This window comes from Elephas maximus, chromosome 7 (assembly GCF_024166365.1).
Source record: "Elephas maximus indicus isolate mEleMax1 chromosome 7, mEleMax1 primary haplotype, whole genome shotgun sequence".
Taxonomy (NCBI): domain Eukaryota; kingdom Metazoa; phylum Chordata; class Mammalia; order Proboscidea; family Elephantidae; genus Elephas; species Elephas maximus.
Genome location: NC_064825.1, coordinates 136,808,133 through 136,826,649, shown reverse-complemented (window position 1 = coordinate 136,826,649; position 18,517 = coordinate 136,808,133). Strand labels below are relative to the sequence as shown.

At 51.5% G+C, this 18,517-nt stretch overlaps 1 protein-coding gene across 1 annotated transcript in view; it reads left to right on the top strand.

The window, feature by feature from the left end:
* Positions 1 to 15,380: 15,380 nt before the first annotated feature.
* Positions 15,381 to 18,517, top strand: part of MUC5AC (mucin 5AC, oligomeric mucus/gel-forming) — a 43,925-nt gene continuing 40,788 nt past the window's right edge. Inside the window, exons 1-2 of the mRNA XM_049891887.1 lie at positions 15,381 to 15,453; positions 17,582 to 17,659. Of these exons, the coding sequence (XP_049747844.1) occupies positions 15,381 to 15,453; positions 17,582 to 17,659 (151 nt within the window). The remainder of the gene's footprint in view (positions 15,454 to 17,581; positions 17,660 to 18,517) is intronic.

The window sequence follows — 18,517 nt, the reverse complement described above, 5'->3', positions numbered from 1 at the left end:
TAGGGTCGCTATGAGTCAGAACTGACTCAATGGAATGCAACAGCAACAACAACGTAACTACTAAGGAAGTTGATTTCAAAATTTTAACTCTCCCCCCACCCCAAAAAAAAAGTAAAGACATCTCCAGGCCAGATGGTTTCACTGGAGAATTCTATCAAACCTTTAAAGAAGAATTAATACCAATTCTATACAATCCTTTTCAGAAAATAGAAGAGAAGGGAACACTTCCTAATTCATTTTATAAAGCCAATATGAAATAGTAAAACCAGACAGAGACAATACGAAAAAAATCTACAGACTAATATAGCTCATGAATATAGACACAAAACTCCTTCACAAAATATTTGAAAATAGAATTCAGTAATATATAGAAATGGGGTTATCACATATCTGATAAGGGACTTATAACCAGAATATATAAAGAATTTTCAAAAACTCTGTGATAACAAAATAAACAATTCAACTTAAAAATGTTTTGGATAGACACTTCAACAAAGATGACATATGCATGATAAATGGCAAATAAGCATGTAAAAAGATATGTTCAACATCATTAGCCATTTGTTGTTGTTGTTAGGTGCAGTGGAGCCAGTGCCTCCTCACAGCAACCCTATGTACAGCGGGACCAAACACTGCCCAGTCCTGTGCCATCCTCACAATCGCTGCTATGCTTGAGCCCATCATTGCAGTCACTGTGTCAATCTATTTCGTTGAGGGTCTTCCTCATCAGCCATTACCAAACCAAAACCAAACCCGTTGCCCTCGAGTCAATTCTACCTCGTAACGACCTTATAGAACAGAGTAGAGCTGCCCCATAGGCTTTCCAAGGAGCAGCTGTTAGATTCGAACTGCCAAGTTTTGGTTAGCAGCCAAACTCTTAACCACTGTGCCACCAGGGCTCCCACTAGCCATTAGGGAAATCCAAATTAAAACCACAACAAGATACTACTACGCAGCTATTAGAATGGCTAAAATAAAACATTGACAACACCAAGGGCTGACGAGGATGTGGAACAACCGGAGCTCTCATACATTGCTGGTGTGAACGCAGAACGAGAGAGCCACTCTAGAAAATGGCAGTTTCTTATAATTTAAACACAGACTTATCATATGGCCCAAGTATCCCACTCCTAGATATTTACCCAAGTGAAAAGAAAACTTAGGCTCACATAACAACCTATATGTGAATTTCATAGCCATTTTATCCATAATTGCCAGAAACTGGAAAAAAAAAGTTCCTCATCTGGAGAATGGATAGAAACCCGTAGTACATCCATGCAACGGAATCCTACATGGTAACAAAAGGAACAAACTCACGAAATCTGCAGGTAACTGTATGAATTTCGAACACATTCTGCTAAGTGAAAGAAGCCAGACCCAAAAGGGCTACATAGGGTATGTATGATTCCATCTACATGACCGTCTAGAAAAGGAAAAACTAGAAAACAGACTTAGTGGTTCCAAGGCGCTGGGGATGGGGAAACACAGTAGCATAGGGGAAATTTTTGGGATGATGGAACTTCTATCTTGATTGTGGTTACACAACTATGTGTTTGTCAAAATTCAAAGAACAAGGGTGAATTTTACTGTATGTGAATACATTATAATAAATACTTCTGTATGTAAATATACTTTAATAAAAACTGAAAAATATACAGGAAAAATCACAGAGAAATTAAGAAAATCCCAATCACAGTATCATACATAGATAGGTAAACATACAGATAGAGGATTTGAATTATGTAATTAATAAGGTTGATTTACTCACATATTTGAAACCTCGTTCCTGAATATACATTATGTTGCTTCTTGTTTTTTAGGCACCCATAGAATAGTCACCCCCATATGTCTGTCAGTTTATCATACTGTGGGGGCTTGTGTGTTGCTGTGATGCTGGAAGCTATGCCACTGGTGTTCAAATACCAGCAGGGTCATCCATGGCTGACACGTTTCAGCTGAGCTTCCAGACTAAGACAGACTAGGGTGAAGGACCCAGCGGTCTACTTATGAAAAGAATTAGCCAGTACAAACCCTATGAATAGCAGTGGAGCTGGTCTGATATAGTGCCAGAAGTTGAGCCCCTCAGGTTTGAAGGCACTCAAAATACAACTGGGGAAGAGCTGCCTCCTCATAGTAGAGTCTATCTTAATGACTTGGATGGAATCAAGCTTTTGGGACCTTCATTTGCTGATGTGGCATGACTCAAATTGAGAAGAAACTACGCCCGAATGACAACTTGAAGAGGAATGGCACTGCATTCATCGTCAAAAAGAACATTTCAAGATCAATCCTGAACCACAATGCTGTCAGCGATAGGATAATATCCATATGCCTACAAGGAAGACCAGTTAATACCACTATTATTCAAATTTACACACCAACCACTGAGACCAGAGATGAAGAAATGAAGATTTTTTACCAACTTCTGCAGTCTGAAATTGATCAAACATGCAATTAGGATGCACTGATAATTACTGGTGATTAGAATGTGAAAGTTGGGAACAAAGAAGGATCGGTAGTTGGAAAATACAGCCTTGGTGATAAAAACACTGCTGGAGATCGCATGATGAATTTCGCAAGACCAACGACTTCTTCATTGCAAATACCCTTTTTCACCAACCTAGAAGGCATCTATACACAGGGACCTCACCAGATGGAACACACAGGAATCAAATCCACCACATCAGCGGAAACAGACGATGGAAAAACTCAATATCATCAGTCAGAACAATGCCAAGGGCTGACTGTAGAACAGACCATCAATTGCTCATATGCAAGTTTAAACTGAAGCTGAAGAAAATTAGAACAAGCCCACAAGAGCCAAAGTATGATCTTAAGTCTATCCCACCTGAATTTAGAGACCACCTCAAGAATAGATTTGACACATTGAACGCTAATGACCAAAGACCAGATGAGTGTGGAATCACACCAAGGACATCATACATGAAGAAAGCCAGAGGTCAATAAAAAGACAGGAGAGAAAGAAAAGACCTAAATGGATATCCGAGGACACTCTGAAAGTTGGTCTTGACTGTTGAGTAGCTAAAGCAAAAGAAAAAAATGTGAAGTAAAAGAGCTGAACAGAAGATTTCAAAGGGGAGATAGAGAAGACAAAGTAAAATATTATGATGACATGTGCAAAGACCTGGAGATGATAGAAAACTAAAAGGGAAGAACACGCTCTGCAGTTCTCAAGCTGAAAGAACTAAAGAAAAAATTCAAACCTTGAGTTGCAATGCTGAAGGATTCTACGGGGAAAATATTAAATGATGCAGGAAGCATCAAAAGAGCATGGAAAGAATACACAGAGTCACTATACCAAAAATAATTGATTGACTTTCAACCATTTCAGGAGGTAACATATGATCAGGAGGAGATGGTACTGAAGGAAGTTCAAGCTGCACTGAAGGCACTGGTCAAAAACAAGGCTCCGGGTATTGACGGAATACCAGTGGAGATGTTTCTACAAATGGATGCAACACGGGAAGTGCTCACTCGTCTACACCAAGAAATTTGGAAGACAGCTACCTGGCCAACTGACTGGCCATATTTATACCTATTTCCAAGAAAGGTGACCCAACTGAATGCGGAAACCATGGGACAATATCATTAATATCACATGCAAGCAAAAGATTGCTGAAGATCATTCAAAAATGGCTGTAGCAGTATATTGACAGGGAACTGCCAGAAATTCAAGCTGGGTTTAGAAGAGGATATGGAACCAGGGATGTCATTGCTGATGTCAGATGGATCATGGCTAAAAGCAGAGAATACCAGAAAGATGTTTACCTGTGTTTTATTGACTATGCTAAGGCGTTTGACTGTGTGGGTCATAACAAATCATGGATAACGTTGCGGAGAATGGGAATTCCAGAATATTTAATCATGTTCATGAGGAATCTGTACACGGATCAAGAGGGAGCCCTTTGAACAGAAAAAGGAAACACTGCGTGGTTTAAAGTCAGGAAAGGTGTGTGTCAGGGTTGTATCCTTTCACCATACCTATTCAATCTATATGATGAGCAAATAATCTGAGAAGCTGGACTATATGAAGAAGAACGGGCCATCAGGATTAGAGGAAGAGTCAGTCATTAACAACCTGCATTTTACAGATGACACAACCTTGCTTGCTGAAAGTAAAGAGGACTTGAAGCACTTACTGATGAAGATCAAAGACTACAGGCTTCAGTATGGATTACACCTCAACATAAAGAAAACATAAAACCTCACAACTGAACCAATAAGCAACATCATGATAAACAGAAAAAAAATTGAAGTTGTCAAGGATTTCATTTTACTTGGATCCACAATCAACACCCATGGAACCAGCAGTCAAGAAATCAAAAGACTCTGCATTGGGCAAATTGGCTGCAAGAGATATCTTCAAAGTGTTGAAAAGCGAAGATGTCACCTTGAGGACTAAGGAGCATCTGACCCAAGCCATGGTGTTTTCAATGGCTTCATATACATGTGAAAGCTGGACAATTTTTAAAAAAGACTGATGAAGAATTGATGCCTTTGAGTCATGTTGGCGAAGAATATTGAATATACCATGGACTGCTAAAAGAACGAACCAATCTGTCTTGGAAGAAGTACAACCAGAATGCTCCTTAGAAGCAAGGATGGTGAGACTGTGTCTCATATACTTTGGATTTGTTGTCAGGAGGTATCTGTCCCTGGAGAAGGACATCATGCTTGGTAAAGCAGAGGGTCAGCAAAAAAGAGGGAGACCCTCAGTGAGATGGATTGACACAGTGGCTGCAACAATGGGCTCAAGCATAACAACAGTTGCGAGGATGATACAGGACCGGGCAGTGTTTCATTCTGTTGTGCATGGGATCGCCGTGCATCAGAACCATCTCGATGGCAACTAACAACAACAGCAACATAGAATAGAGATCTACAGCTAATTCCATAGGTAAGAAATTATACACACTACAGTTTCTGACAAACATACAATGAAAAAGCGATAACAAAATTTCAAACAAAGTGAAACAACATAGTCAGCTAGAGGGCTGGCCTAGGTAGTACTATGGTTGCTTCCCCAACCCCACCCTCTTAGTCTGTGAAATGGACAATTTGGACCTCTCAAGGAACATAAGTTTGTATAAACTGTATGTTAGGGTTCAGGACCCCTAAAAAGACAGCACTTTTGATAAGGTGTTTGCCACTTAGATTTTCTATTAAAAAAACAAAAAGCCAACCAAACCAGTTGTCATTGAATTGATTTCAACTCATAGCGACTCTATGTATGTCGGAGTAGAACTGTGCTCCACAGGGTTTTCAATGGATGTGATCTTTCAGGTAGATCACAAGGCCTTTCTTCCAAGGTACCTCTGGGTGAATTTGAACCTCCAACCTTTTGGTTAGCAGCTGAGTGCATAACCATTTGCGCCACCTGGGACTCCTAGACTTTCTATAAACCTGTTGCTGTTGAGTCAATTCTGACTCATGGAGACTACAGGACCGAGTAGAACTGTCCCATAGGACTTCCAAAGCTGTAGTCTTCACAGAAGCAGATTGCCAGGACTTTGTCCCACAGAGGGTCTGGTGAGTTTGAACTGCTGATCTTTTACTTAACCGTTGAGCATTTCACTGCTGAGCCACCACGGCTCCTTAGACTTTTTATAAGGACTACTAACTTTTTAAGCCACTACCAAGGTGTGGAGTCTTGGAACTTGTCATGGGTAATTGTGATTATCTCAATAAGATGCAGGAAAAAATTCAATGTAATTCAACGCTTGCTCACAATAAAAACATTCTGCAAACTAGAAATAAATGGAACTTCCTACATCTGATAAAAGATATCTAGAAAAAGCCCCGCAGCATACACCACACTTAATAGTGGAATACTGAGTGCTGCCCTCTAAGATTGAAAACAAGACAAGGATGCCTGTACTCACCACTGCTGTTCAACATTGTACTGGAGGCTGTAGCCAAAGCAATAAGGCAATAAAAAAAATAAACAAAAGCAGCAAAGATTGGAAAGGAAGACATAAACTGTGTTCAATTGCAGATGTCATGATTGTGTTCATGGGAAAACCAAATTGATCTGCAAATTACTGGAGCTCAATTAGTTTTTGCAAAGTTGATGGCCACAAGGTAAATGTATTCTGTTTCCTATGGCTGCTGTGACTAACAACCACAAACTTAGTGGCTTAAAACAGCATAGATTTACCACCTCACAGTTCTGGAAGTCAGAAATTCAATGTCAGACTCAATGGGTGAACATCAAGGTGTTGGCAAGACTGCTTCCTGCTGCAAGTTTTAGGTGAGAATCCATTTCCTTGCCTTTTCCAGCTTCTGGGGCAGTTCTACTCTGTCCTATGGGGTCACTATGAGTCGGAATCGACTCGATGGCACTGGGTTCTGGGTACAGGCCACCTGCATTCCTTGGCTCATGGCCCCTTCCTGCATTTTCAAATCCAGTGGTGTAGAGTTTTCAGATCTTTCTCTCTGACTCTGACCCTCCTTTCTTCCTCTTACAAGGTGTGTATTTATGTGTGTTTATACGGTTGTGTGAGTGTGTTTGTGTGTGTGTATGGGGGTTCGTGTGTGAGACTGTATTTCTGTGTGCTTGTATGAGTGTGTTTGTTATGTGTATGTTTGTGCATGTATGTCTTTGTTATCTGGTGTTGCTATGACAGAAATACCACAAGTAGATGGCTTTAACAAAGAAAATTTTATTCTCTCACAGTCTAGGAGGCTAGAAGTCCAAATTCAGGGTGCCAGCTCCAGGGGAAGGCTTTCTCTCTCTGTCAGCTCTGGGGGAAGGTCCTTGTCATCAATCTTCCCCTGGCTGAGGAACTTCTCAGCACAGGGACCCCAGGTCCAAAGGACATTCTATGCTTCTGGTGCTTCTTTTTTGGTGGTATGAGGTCACCATGTCTCTCCGCTCACTTCTCTCTTTTATTTCTCAAAAGAGATTGACTTAAGCTTCAACTTAATCTTGTAGGTTGAGTCCAGACACGCTAACATGACTGCTGCTAATCTGACCTCATTAACAATATAGAGGTAGGATTTACAACACATAGGAAAATCACATCAGATGACAAAATGGTCTACAATCACATATACTGGGAATCATGGATTAACCAAGTTGATACACTTTTTTTTTGGAACACAATTCAATCCATAACAATGTGTTTATACGGGTGTGTGTGAGTGTGTTTGTGTCTATTTTTATGTGTGCTTTTGTGTGTGTTTGTGTGAGGTTGTGTGTATATTTGTGTATGAGTGTGTTTGTGTGAGTGCACTTGTGTATGTGTGTGCACAGGTATGTTCCTGTGTGTGTAGACCTCTGCTGCTACCATGTCTCAGTTCCACTGTTTTGTGCATTTGCTGTTAGAGGAAGGAGTGATCACTCTGGTTCTACCACCCGGACCTGAGCATTGTGATCATTTCCCTGCATTTCCTTCCAGCAACTTCTACTCACATGTCCACAACCCTGAGCCCGTGAGAGGAGTGACATATGCTACTTTTCTCACCCAGGACTTGTGGCACGCGTCTCTTGGTGTTACTTCCCCAGCTGCCGGGCACCAGGCTATCACCTCCCTGGCTCTCTCTCAGTGGACACAGCATTGCCTCTGCCCGGCTGTGTTGGGCTCAGGGACAGGTCCATGTTGGGCCGTGGTCCCTTTGTCCATTTCTCAGATGAGGCTGGGGCCCTGACCCCCTGCAGCTCTGAGCTCCAACAGGTGTGCAGTTGAGTTGGCTGACTTGATGTGGAGGTGACCAGAGTCCAGGAGCTGTGTAGGGAGGGGACCCAAAGCCCCTCAGTTGGTGGACTCAATGCCCGGACCCTGGCTAGCCATGTGGCAGACCCTCTGGCACCAGGTGGGACCTGCCCTAATCTACGTGTGGGCCATGATTCACATAGGCGTACCCAGGCAACTGTAGCCCTGCTTAACTGAACGCAGATATGAGGGGGCTGGCTGGACTGGATGGCGGGGTTGGCCAAGTGGCTGCCCTCAGACAGGAAGGAACCTCCAAGGCCACCAGAGAGAGCAGCTGGCCTAGAGAGCAGATGCCAGGCAGCTCTGAGTTAAAGGCGTTTCATCTGTCCACTGAAGGGTCTGACAAAGCCAGGTTTTTTGCATGGGTACTTTCTGGAGGTGGGTGGGGGTTTTGTTCTGATGTTTATGGGTGCAATTTTATACTGATAAAAACACGCTGAGCTGTGCTGATGGCATTTGATGGACACACAGAACCCTCTGAACTGACATCCCTCCTTTGTCCTGGGACTGGAGGCTCCGAACTGCCCCTGGGAAGTGGGGAATGCAGTGCCCTCAAGGCCCTGTCTGAAGGATGGTGTGGTCCCAGAGCCTGGGGAGCTTTCTGCTTGGGGAGGGGGCAGTGGGGTTGCAGTGGCCTCTGAGGGTGTGGGAGAGATCGGAGAAACTGCAGTGGAGGAGACGGGACTGGGGGGAGTGCCTAGGCTGCCAGGAGGCCAGAGGCACACAGAGGATCTCAGGGAGTAGCTCCTGAGTGTCATGAGTGTCCCGAGTGTCAGGATCCTCTCAGTGATGGGGCTGGGGGAGAGGGAGGGCTGAGGACTAGCCAGCAACAGCCAGTGAACAACCCTCCCCCCACCTTTTCCAGAACTATCTGAGGTGCACAGCACTAAGGCATGGATCTGGGGCCCAGGAGGTCGGAGGGCCCAGCGTGAACCAGGGGAGGAAGGAGAAGCCATGCTGGATTGGGAGATGAGGAAACTCCCCTGCCTCTGAGCACAGCTGCCCCACCCCTGCCCCTACACAGACCAGGAATGAGGTGGCGCTGGGCAAGGGGCTTGGTGCCACTGACCCGGCCAGGGGCTGCCCCTTTGGCCCAAGTTCTGAGTCCCGTGAGGAATTTTGTGTGCCCAGTGATTCAGAGAAGACAAACAAGCACGAAGGTGTTCCAATCAGTGCAGCCCTAAAACCAAATTTACTCTCTGCTCCCCCATCCGGGAGGAGAGCCCGCCCTACCCCCACCAGCCCAGAGGGGTCCCCTCTGCTGCAGCGGGACAAGTGGCTGGCCCCACCACGGCCGTCACGGGCGTGGCTCTCCCTGGACCCCCAGAGTAGAACAAGGAGAGGGTTCCAGCCTTCCTCTTATCACGGAAGTCCCTGGCTCATAAATTCCACGTGGGCCTGCCCTTTCTGTCAACACAGAGATAAATCCTGTAAGCACAGATTTGAACCCCGGCTAGTGCCTGCCCGGCCAGCAGACCCATTTCCTCTGCACCAGCTTGGAGTGACCTGTCTTTCGTCATTTGATCACTCTCTATTTTTCCCAGAAATCCTGATTTAGAAAATAAAAAACCAAACCTGTTACCATCGAGTTGATTCCAACCCATAGTGACCCTGTAGGACAGAGTAGACCTGCTCCATCAGGTTTCCAAGGAGCGGCTGGTGGATTCCAACTGCCGACTTTTTGGTAGCAGCCAAGTTCTTAACCACGGTGCCACCAGGGCTCTAGGTAGTTACAGGACTTGTCTCCCAACTGAAATGTCCCTGAACTACAGCTTCAGCAAAGCCAGCAGTTTGGCTTGGGTGGTCTGAGCCCCCCACCCAACAAGCCTCAGTGCCACAGCACCCTCACGCCAGACAGGAGGGTGCACTGGGATGTCAGCCAGGATCCTTCTAGAACAGAAAACAGGCTCGGGGGCACAGTTGTGTGTTCGCGGTCGAGGGGCTGAGCTGGGAGGAGGTCCTACGCAGCCTCCCCACTCGTGCATCCGCAGGGCTGTGGGGGACAAAGAGTACGCTGACCCTGCAGCCCTCCCCAAGGCAGAACCCACGTGGGGTCGAAGACGTGGGGGGCGGGGCAGGGTGTGCGTCCTGGCTCACCCCCACCCCAGCTGTGTGGCCCCGAGCAGGTGATACCTTCTCTATGCCTCAGGAGCCTGTCGGTAAAATGGGATGACTGATGGTCTGAGGACAACAGGAGCAGAGTTCGTGCAGCATTCTCCCAGCTGCTTCAGGTCGGGGAGAGCTCAGTGTTGGCCCTGCCGCCTCCCTTGTGGGGTCTGGCCACTTGTGAGACTTTGGGGGTTTGCTTGGCCTCGAAAAGCTCCTGGGTTCTCATGTGTTTACTTAATGATGGTACACTTTGTCAGTCCTATGGCTTTGGGGGCGTCTTACCACGTCTGGAATTGGGACGCCTCTCACGTCCCCTTTGGGTTCTTTGTGATCCTAAAATAAGAATGCAGTCTCTGACCAAGCAGTGCAGATGGTGTTAATGTGCTCGGCTGCTAACAAAAGATTGGAGGTTCAAGTCCACCCAGAGGCACCTTGGAAAAAAGGCCTGGCAATCTAGTTTCAAAAGGTCAGCCATTGAAAACCCTATGGAGTAGTTTTACTCTGACACACTTGGGATCGCCATGAGTCGGGGTCATCAAGCGTCAGGAAACTGGAAGTTCCGACTAATGCAGCTTAGTGTGTGGGACTGTCTGGTGCAGGAAGCATTGGGTTGAGCCACTGGGATTGTCTCTGGCATCAGTGGAGATGTCAGCATTGGAACGTGACAGTCGGGGGAAGGGTCAGCTGGTGGCAGAGAGACACCGTGTCCAGGAAAGTTGGAGGTCAAAGGCCACGCAGTCCTCATGGACGTGCGGAGTCGCTGAAGATAAGCCTCGCTGGGAGCTTGTCATACTCCAGCTGACACCAGGCCATGGAGTCTCCTCTGGGGTGGGGGGGGCTGGCCTGGGCGCCCTCAACTCTGGGGGGTGGGGTTGGGTTCTCCACGTGGCTTGGGGGAGCCTCCTCATCTTCTCCATGCTCCTACCCTACAGGCCCTCGAGGGTCCCACCCCCTGGCCACCTGACTGAGCAGTCTCAGGTGGAACAGCGCTGTGTCCACTGTCTCATCCTCCCAGGGACATGCCAACCCCTGGAGCCCTGAGGGCCTGATGCGGGTACTAGGTGTGAGGCTGCTTGCCTCCCCCACTTCAAAGCCTCCCTCCAAGCATGCCTGCCCCTGGGAGAGGAGGAGGGCTGAGGAGAGGCTGGCCTGAGGGTTGCGGGGTAGGGCACGGCCTTCCTGGATCCCGCTGACCAGAACTGGGCTGACCCCGACCGGCCTGCAAGTCACCTGGTCTGGGGCCTCAGGCTGTCTGGGGCCTCAGGCTGTGTTCAGACACAGGAATGAAGTGACAGGTCTGGGGGGAGTCCCAACCTGGGTGGTGGTGTTGAAATCAGCCGTCCCACTCCCCTTTGCATTGGCTGGTAACAGCTGGGCTGGGCTGGGGTCAGAGCCAGGTCAGCCTGGTCCGGGGGTGAGGGCTGAGTCAGGGTGAGCCCAGGGCTGGGCCAGGTCTGAGGGCTTCACTTGCCTTGCAGCCAGTAGCCCCTGGCTCCGTTCCTGCCAGGTGTGTGAGGAGCTGGAATGGAGAGGGGTGGACTGGACCCTGCTCAAGGCAAGAACACCCCCAGAGGGAGCTGGGCTGGGCTGCCTGCCCACCACACATCGGAGAAAAGAGCCATAACCAGCAATGCTGCTGGCGAGAGCCTGGAAAGCGGCAATTCACACTCGACAGGGGTCCCTGGGGTCCGAGAATGGGTGCAGGCCCATATGCTTCAAACATGGAGGAGGGCCGGCATAGGGGGGAAGGGGTGGAACCATCTGTGGGTCCCAGGCAGACCTGATCAACTGTCCCTCTTCCCTCAGTGTCTGTCCCCAGCCAGATCCAGGGCCAGCCTGTTCAACCCGTGAGTAACCTCAGCACAACCAACCTAGAGAAACAGAGGTGCCCTGACCTGAGTCAGGCCAGCTGGAGGTGGGGGTAGGGGAACGTTGGCAACATCACCTCAGTCTCCATCTCCCTCTAGCCATCCACGTGTTCTCACTTCGCGTGACTACACCTGGGGGACACCCCTTGGGGTGGACCTCCGCACCCTCCAAATGAGGCCCTGTCTTGTTCCAGGCTCATGAGCCCAGAGGCAATCAGATGGAGGGGGGAAGTCAGTGGTCGGTGGTCACTGAGATGTGCAGCCTCAGGACAGAAGGGGACAGTGAGGGACTTGGGGCCATTGCCTGGACCAGGCTGCCGCCTCCCTGAGCATGGCACCCACACGGTACATCCTCATGGCTCATTGAGCTTTTCCTTGCCTGTTTTCATTTGGGGAAACCGAGGCTCTGAGAGGTAGTGGCTTGTCCCAAGCCACACAGCTGGTTCATCTGGCCTGGGATGCTGCCCTTTTCCACTGTTGGCTTGTGGATCCTGTTGGCTGACAGTCGCTGTTGCCTTGGATGCCAGGTTGGTTCGCTTTAAGAGGGTGCGCCTGCTTCTCACCAGCCCCCCTCTCAGAGACCACCACCCCTGAAGCCCCAAATGGAGGTCCAGGCCCCAGCTGAGTCCTCTGTCACACTTTCAGCCACGTCTGTGAGCAGCATCTGAGGATGGGGGACGGAAGGTCTGGCTGAGGCCAGGCCTGAGGGCTGGAGAGGTCATGGGAAGGACCCAATTTGCAAATCAGACCCTGACTCCAGGCTCCTTCCCATGGGGCCCCCCAGAAATAGGGGCTGCTCCAGCCCAGGGCTGGGGGAGCAGCAGGTGGGCTCACGTATGGGTTGGTGGCTGGGGTGGAGGAAGCTCTGACTCGAAGCTTAAGATCACGGGAGCCCTCAGGGTGGGTGGGCCTCCCCACTGGCGTCACTAGGGCTGTTGTCAGCCTGTGCAGTAACTCATGGCATCACCCCCCGTGGACCTCCTTCAGTACGAGACTGTACAGAATCCTTAGTGATGTTTATTATCAATTTCCATCATAGAATGATATGTGATAAATATAGCTGCAAATTGCTTAAATGTAGTATTTCTTAGGGTATACGAATACTAATAACAAAATTTTTTTGTAAAATCTTTCTACATTGAATTACAACTTTATCGGTAACTGAGCGGAAGCCTTTTATGGTTTTTCTCCTTTTCCTTGAATTACTAGTTTATTCTCAAAAAAGTTACCGTATAGATTCACAAATACTACTTACTACAATATTGTAGCTAAAACACCAAAAAATTTGACAAAATCCACCACTGTAAAGACACCGGCAAGCAACGAAAACCACAGCGGGTCCTTGTTGTGTGAGCAGACGAAACCACGTGATTTGAAGCATCACTGTAACTGGGTAACAAAAGTGGAGCCCATTAGAAGGTTTAAAAAATAAATTAGCATAGAGTTTTAGCCTTGGACGTATATTGATACGTGTCAGCTGGGCTTATGTAAACGTTTCTGTTGTTACAACTACAGAATTTTTAAAAAAATAATACATTTCTGCTGAAACACTGCAGAAAAATTTTATAGAGTCATTTTGGTGTCATCCCCTCTGACAGTGTCATCTTGTGTGGTCTGCAGCCCCCACACCCCCTTGGTGATGCCACTGGACCTCCCTGGCTCCTGAGGGGTGGCTCTTGGAGCCGAGGAAGCAGGGCAGTTCTGGGCCCTGCACCCCAGGGTGGCTCACCAGCCATGCTTCTGGGCCCCTTGCTCCTGGACCCCTCAGAACCCTAAGCCCTTGGCACCCTCACTGGCCCTGGGGACACACAGGAAGCATTTAGCAAGACTCAGAAAACAGACTGGGCTGCATCTGTGACCAGGTGAGCTTCCCAGAGGGGTGTTCTGGAAAGTTCCAGGAACCCTGCCTAGAGCAGCAGCCCCCTTCCCGCTCCCTGGGCTTCTCTCTGACCTGCCTGGCTGCTGTAGTTTCTGGCAACCAAGGGCCCTCCAGAGCCCAAAAACCTTAGACATCAGTGGGTACCGGGCCTGGGTCTCATGGGTGTCTGGCCTGCACTGGTTTTCTCTGACCAGGAGGTCAGCATGGTAGCCTGTGTTGGGGGTTCACCCCAAGTCAGGGCCCCAGGAAGACGCTCAGCCCAGGAGGTCAGCCGGCCAGGACCCACAGTGGCCCTGTGGCATCTCAGAGATGTGCTGAGGAGGGCGTTAGCAGCCGCCTGGGGCTGTCCCAGTGCCCGTGACTCAGCCTCCACCTCAGGCAGGTAGGGTGTGCTCTCTGAGAAAGGCTGGCCACTGACTCAGAGGGTCAAGGGCCATGGTGTGGACCAGCCAATGACGCAGGCCTGCACCCCTCGTGATTCAGAGAGGACACAGGCTAGCCAGGTTGCTGCCACAGCCCTCCTTTCCCCACACCCCACTTATCTAAACTGCAGAGGTCCATCACTTGCCCCTTGGGACCTGCTCAAGCCCCTGGCCAGCTGGAAAGGCCACTGTTTACACACTGGCTCAGGACCTGCCCACACCTGGGCCAGGCACCAAGCGGCCTGGTGTCCAGCCGAGGCTGGGCAGGGAGCCCCAGTGCTTCTAGGTGGCATTCAGAAAGCCTGACTCCCCAACTCGTGCATTCACTCACCCTCCCCCATGACCACTCATTCATTCATCCATTTGTTCCGTCATTCATTGTCCTCTGGGCCCCCATCTCAATCCTGCCATGTGTGAGCTGGCCTTCCCCTCAGCACCTGGGGCAAGATGGGACACAAGGAGGGCAGCTCAAGAGGCAGAGACTAAATGATGGGAGTGACTGGAGATGGGCCCAAGATAGCCCGGAGAGAATGCCCCCGACCCCAGCAGTGCAGAGACCGCCCAGACCTGCTGGCGCCCCTCCTGCCAGGACCTGCAGGAAAGGGCCAGTCTCACCCCAGGTGAGCCCTCCTGTGAGCCGAGGAGCTGCTGACCGTGGCCATGGTGTGTGGCCACCCAGGAGGGACAGCTGAGTCCAGTCCTAATGCCCCCAGCTGCCCAGATGAGGACCCCACTGCTCACACGCCCCTCATGTGGAGCAGACTGTCCGTCACACAATGGTACCTTCTCCTCAAAGCCCCATCAGTGAGAGGTTCTCGACCTGTCCGAGCCAGGGCTGCCCTGAGCTGGAGCCAGCCGTGTGGACACTCACCACTCCCAGCTCTAAGCCACAGGGTGGACCAAGCTGGCCTGCTGCCCACCTGGGATGGGGAGCCCTGGGTCTGCGGAGCTGGGCTGCACTATAGGAGGGGTCCTGTGGCTCAGAGTTTGCTGCCCCCAACCTACTGACCACGGCCACCCAGGGAGCGAGGGTCCGACAGTGTCTCCAGACTCTGGACTCGGAGGTCAGGCTGCAGGCCCAGAGAACTGCCCTGGAAAGTCCAGGGGTGGGGGCCCAGGAAGAGGATGCCCTCAGACCAGGACTTCGGGGGCCCTCGGCAAACTGGCCCCACCCCAACAGACCCGCCCATCTCCTGCCTGCCACAGTGAGAGCCCACTGTTTACCTGGGCGAGGGGGAGCCACAGGCCCCGCCCTACCTGCCCACGTGAAGCCCGGGGCTGTGCCAGCCCCTGGGCTACAAAAGCCTCCTGCAGACTCCATCCCCTCTTTACGGCTGTCCCTGGGGACTCTCCCCTCGCCCACACCATGGCTGTTGGCCGGAGGAGGCTGGCCCTACTCTGGGCCCTGGCTCTCGCCTTGACCTGCACCCAGCACACAGGTATGACTCACAATGTCCACCTCTCCCAGGCCAGTCCCAAAATTCTGGGGTAGCCCTGGCCCAGGCAGGCCTCACTCTGAGTGGGCCCATGAGGGGTCTCGCAGCCCCTACCAGTGGCCCCAGCTGGCGCCTCATGGGCTGGGGGATGTCTGGGGGCTTCAGAGTCCGGGATGCCTACGGGGCTTAGTGGCGGGAAGGCAGAACCCAGGCATCCTAAGCACCCTGCCTGCCCCATCCAGCAGCTGATCTTTGGTGGCTGGCTCAACCCTCCATCAGTGGCCCTGACCCTCCAGTGGTAGCTCTGGCCAGGAGGGTCCAGTCCTCACAGGACCCACTGCTGCTCGTGGCCCCAACCAGCCAGGCTGGTCAGGGTGGGTGCTCAACCACCTGCCCCTCAGACGCCCCCACCACCACCACTAGCACACTCCGCACTTGGGCATCAAGGTCTCCTGGTGGGTGCCCAGTCTTGGTGGAGGGCATGAAGCGAGTCCCAGGGAGAACCTACATTGCAAGGGTGACAGGGAGTCTCATGGGCCCCCAAGGCCCTAGACCGCCCATGGCAGACCCTCCGACATGGGCCTCTGCTGCCCAGGGACACTGAGGCCAGGACAGATATGCAGTGACAGCGTTTTTCCAGGAGGAGTTGCCCCAGGGAGGAGCCTGATGTTTCTGGGGTCCTGGCCAGCAGGGTGGGCATTGAGCCCTCGGCATGGCGGGGACCTCAGCATAGCATGCTGAGTTTCCAATGCCATGGCCACCTCGGCTCCCACCCAGGTAGCGGGCTCATCCACTCAGCCTGTACTGTGGCTCGAGCTCCCTGTGTGACCAGAGCTGGGAATGACCTCCCCTCCTTGAATTTGGGCCACCCCCTGGGCCCCCTGTGGCCCAGGACCACTCACAATGGGCCCTCACTCCCTGGGGCATTCGCAGAGCCTTGGAGGGAGAGTGGGAGAGGGTGGTATTCAGGGTCAGGCTCAAGGTGCAGACCAGGCTGGGAAGTCTGGAAGACAAGATCAGCTGTGTGGCTGACCCAGCTCCCGAGGGGCTCCGGAGGGTTTCCGTCCTTGGCTCACCCACTTGTCTGCCCTTGTAGGGTCATCCTTTGGCAGGAGATGCAGAGAACACCCAATAAGGACAGAACAGTAGGGATGGAACCACTCTGAGCACTCCCATTCCTGACCCCCCAGAGTCCCACCACGCTCAGTGTCCCCTGGAGCACTGATCACCTTCCAATAAGCTGCAGCTGTCTGAGGCCATCCCTATATCCCCCCGCCAGGGCCCAGTGCATGAGAGATTCCCAATGCAGATGGATTGGTCGATGGATGGATGGATGGATGGATGGATGGATGGATGGATGGATGGATGGATGGATGGATGGATGGATGGATGGATGGATGGATGGATGGATGGATGGATGGATGGATGGATGGATGGATGGATGGATGGATGGATGGATGGATGGATGGATGGATGGATGGATGGATGGATGGATGGATGGATGGATGGATGGATGGGTGGATGGGTGGATGGGTGGATGGGTGGATGGGTGGATGGGTGGATGGGTGGATGGGTGGATGGGTGGGTGGGTGGGTGGGTGGGTGGGTGGATGGGTGGATGGATGGATGGATGGATGGATGGATGGATGGATGGATGGATGGATGGATGGATGGATGGATGGATGGATGGAAGGGTGGGTGGATGGGTGGATGGGTGGATGGGTGGATGGATGGAAGGGTGGGTGGATGGGTGGATGGGTGGATGGGTGGTTGGGTGGATGGGTGGATGGGTGGTTGGGTGGATGGGTGGATGGTTGGATGGTTGGATGGATGGATGAACAACCTGGAGACAGAGGGAACCCCCCACCAAATGCTGAGCTCCCATTAGGGCCAAGACTAGGGGAAGCTCACAAGGGTCTCGGCTGAGTTGCCAGCCCAGAAGGACCCCACAGGCTCAGCCTGTGAGGACAGATACCCTGGTTGGCTGAGGCCCCAGCTGGCCAGCATGGCACCCTCACCTGAGCCCACTCTGCCAGCACAGGGGACTGGCACACTGCTTCCCATCCCTCAGCCACTCCTCTCCCTCCTTCCACCCACCCTCTGACTCAGGCCCCTCCCCTCCTCTCCCACAGGCCATGCCCAGTATGGCTTCACGGATTCCAGCTATAAGTACTACCCGGACCTCTCTACCATCCAGCCAGGGCCAGGTGGTAAGTTTCGGCATGCCATCCTGCCCACTTGCCACAACTCAACACAGAGCCCCAAGTGCTCACTCACCTTGGGTGCCTCCCAGACAGCCCCCACCAGAGAAACACCCCCACACACCACCCCAGCCCACTGCATGCAGCCCCTCTGTCTACCCCACTCTGTTGCTGGCCTGACAACACCCCTCTCACACCCTGTCGCAGTCTCCTCATGTGGCCAATTGACCAGACAAGCTTCTCTCCCTGAACAGGGCCTGTATGCCCACCACCACTGGTCTGCTGGGGCAACTGTGTGCCCAAGGCATGTCCCCGGAGTAGGGCCACACTGCCCGGCCTTCCCACCTAGTCCCTGTTTAGGGCCCATGGCGTGACCTTGGCCACAATGTCCAGGCCAGGCCCTGGAGGGAGCATCAGAGAGAGGGCTCAGTCTGGGCAGGTCCCACAAGACCCTGCACCCTGGCCGGGGCATTGGAGCTCACGTGTGCTGGGTTTCTCATCTCCGTGTCCCAATTTGGCTCATGTATCAGGGGACACTGGTCTTCTTGGCCTTGGCACCATGGTGTGGGTAGTGCTGTGCACTCTGGGTGGTGGAAGACCACTGGGCACCGTCCCCTGTGGCTGGCAGAGGCGGGTGCAGGGGCAGCTCCAGGGCAGACCCAGGGTATCTCATTTTGCCTCTCCATACCTAGAGCTCAGGGAGGGGTCACCCGGGCTTAATCTCAGCACCCAGGAGATTGTCTTCAGCTGCCCATGTTGACTCAGGCATTTTTGAAATTCCGGGCGCAGGGAGCCTTCTGTGTGTAAACAGAAATTTCTAGGCCAGGCGAGAGTGAGCCTGACAGCTCTAGGCTGAGAGGGACTGAA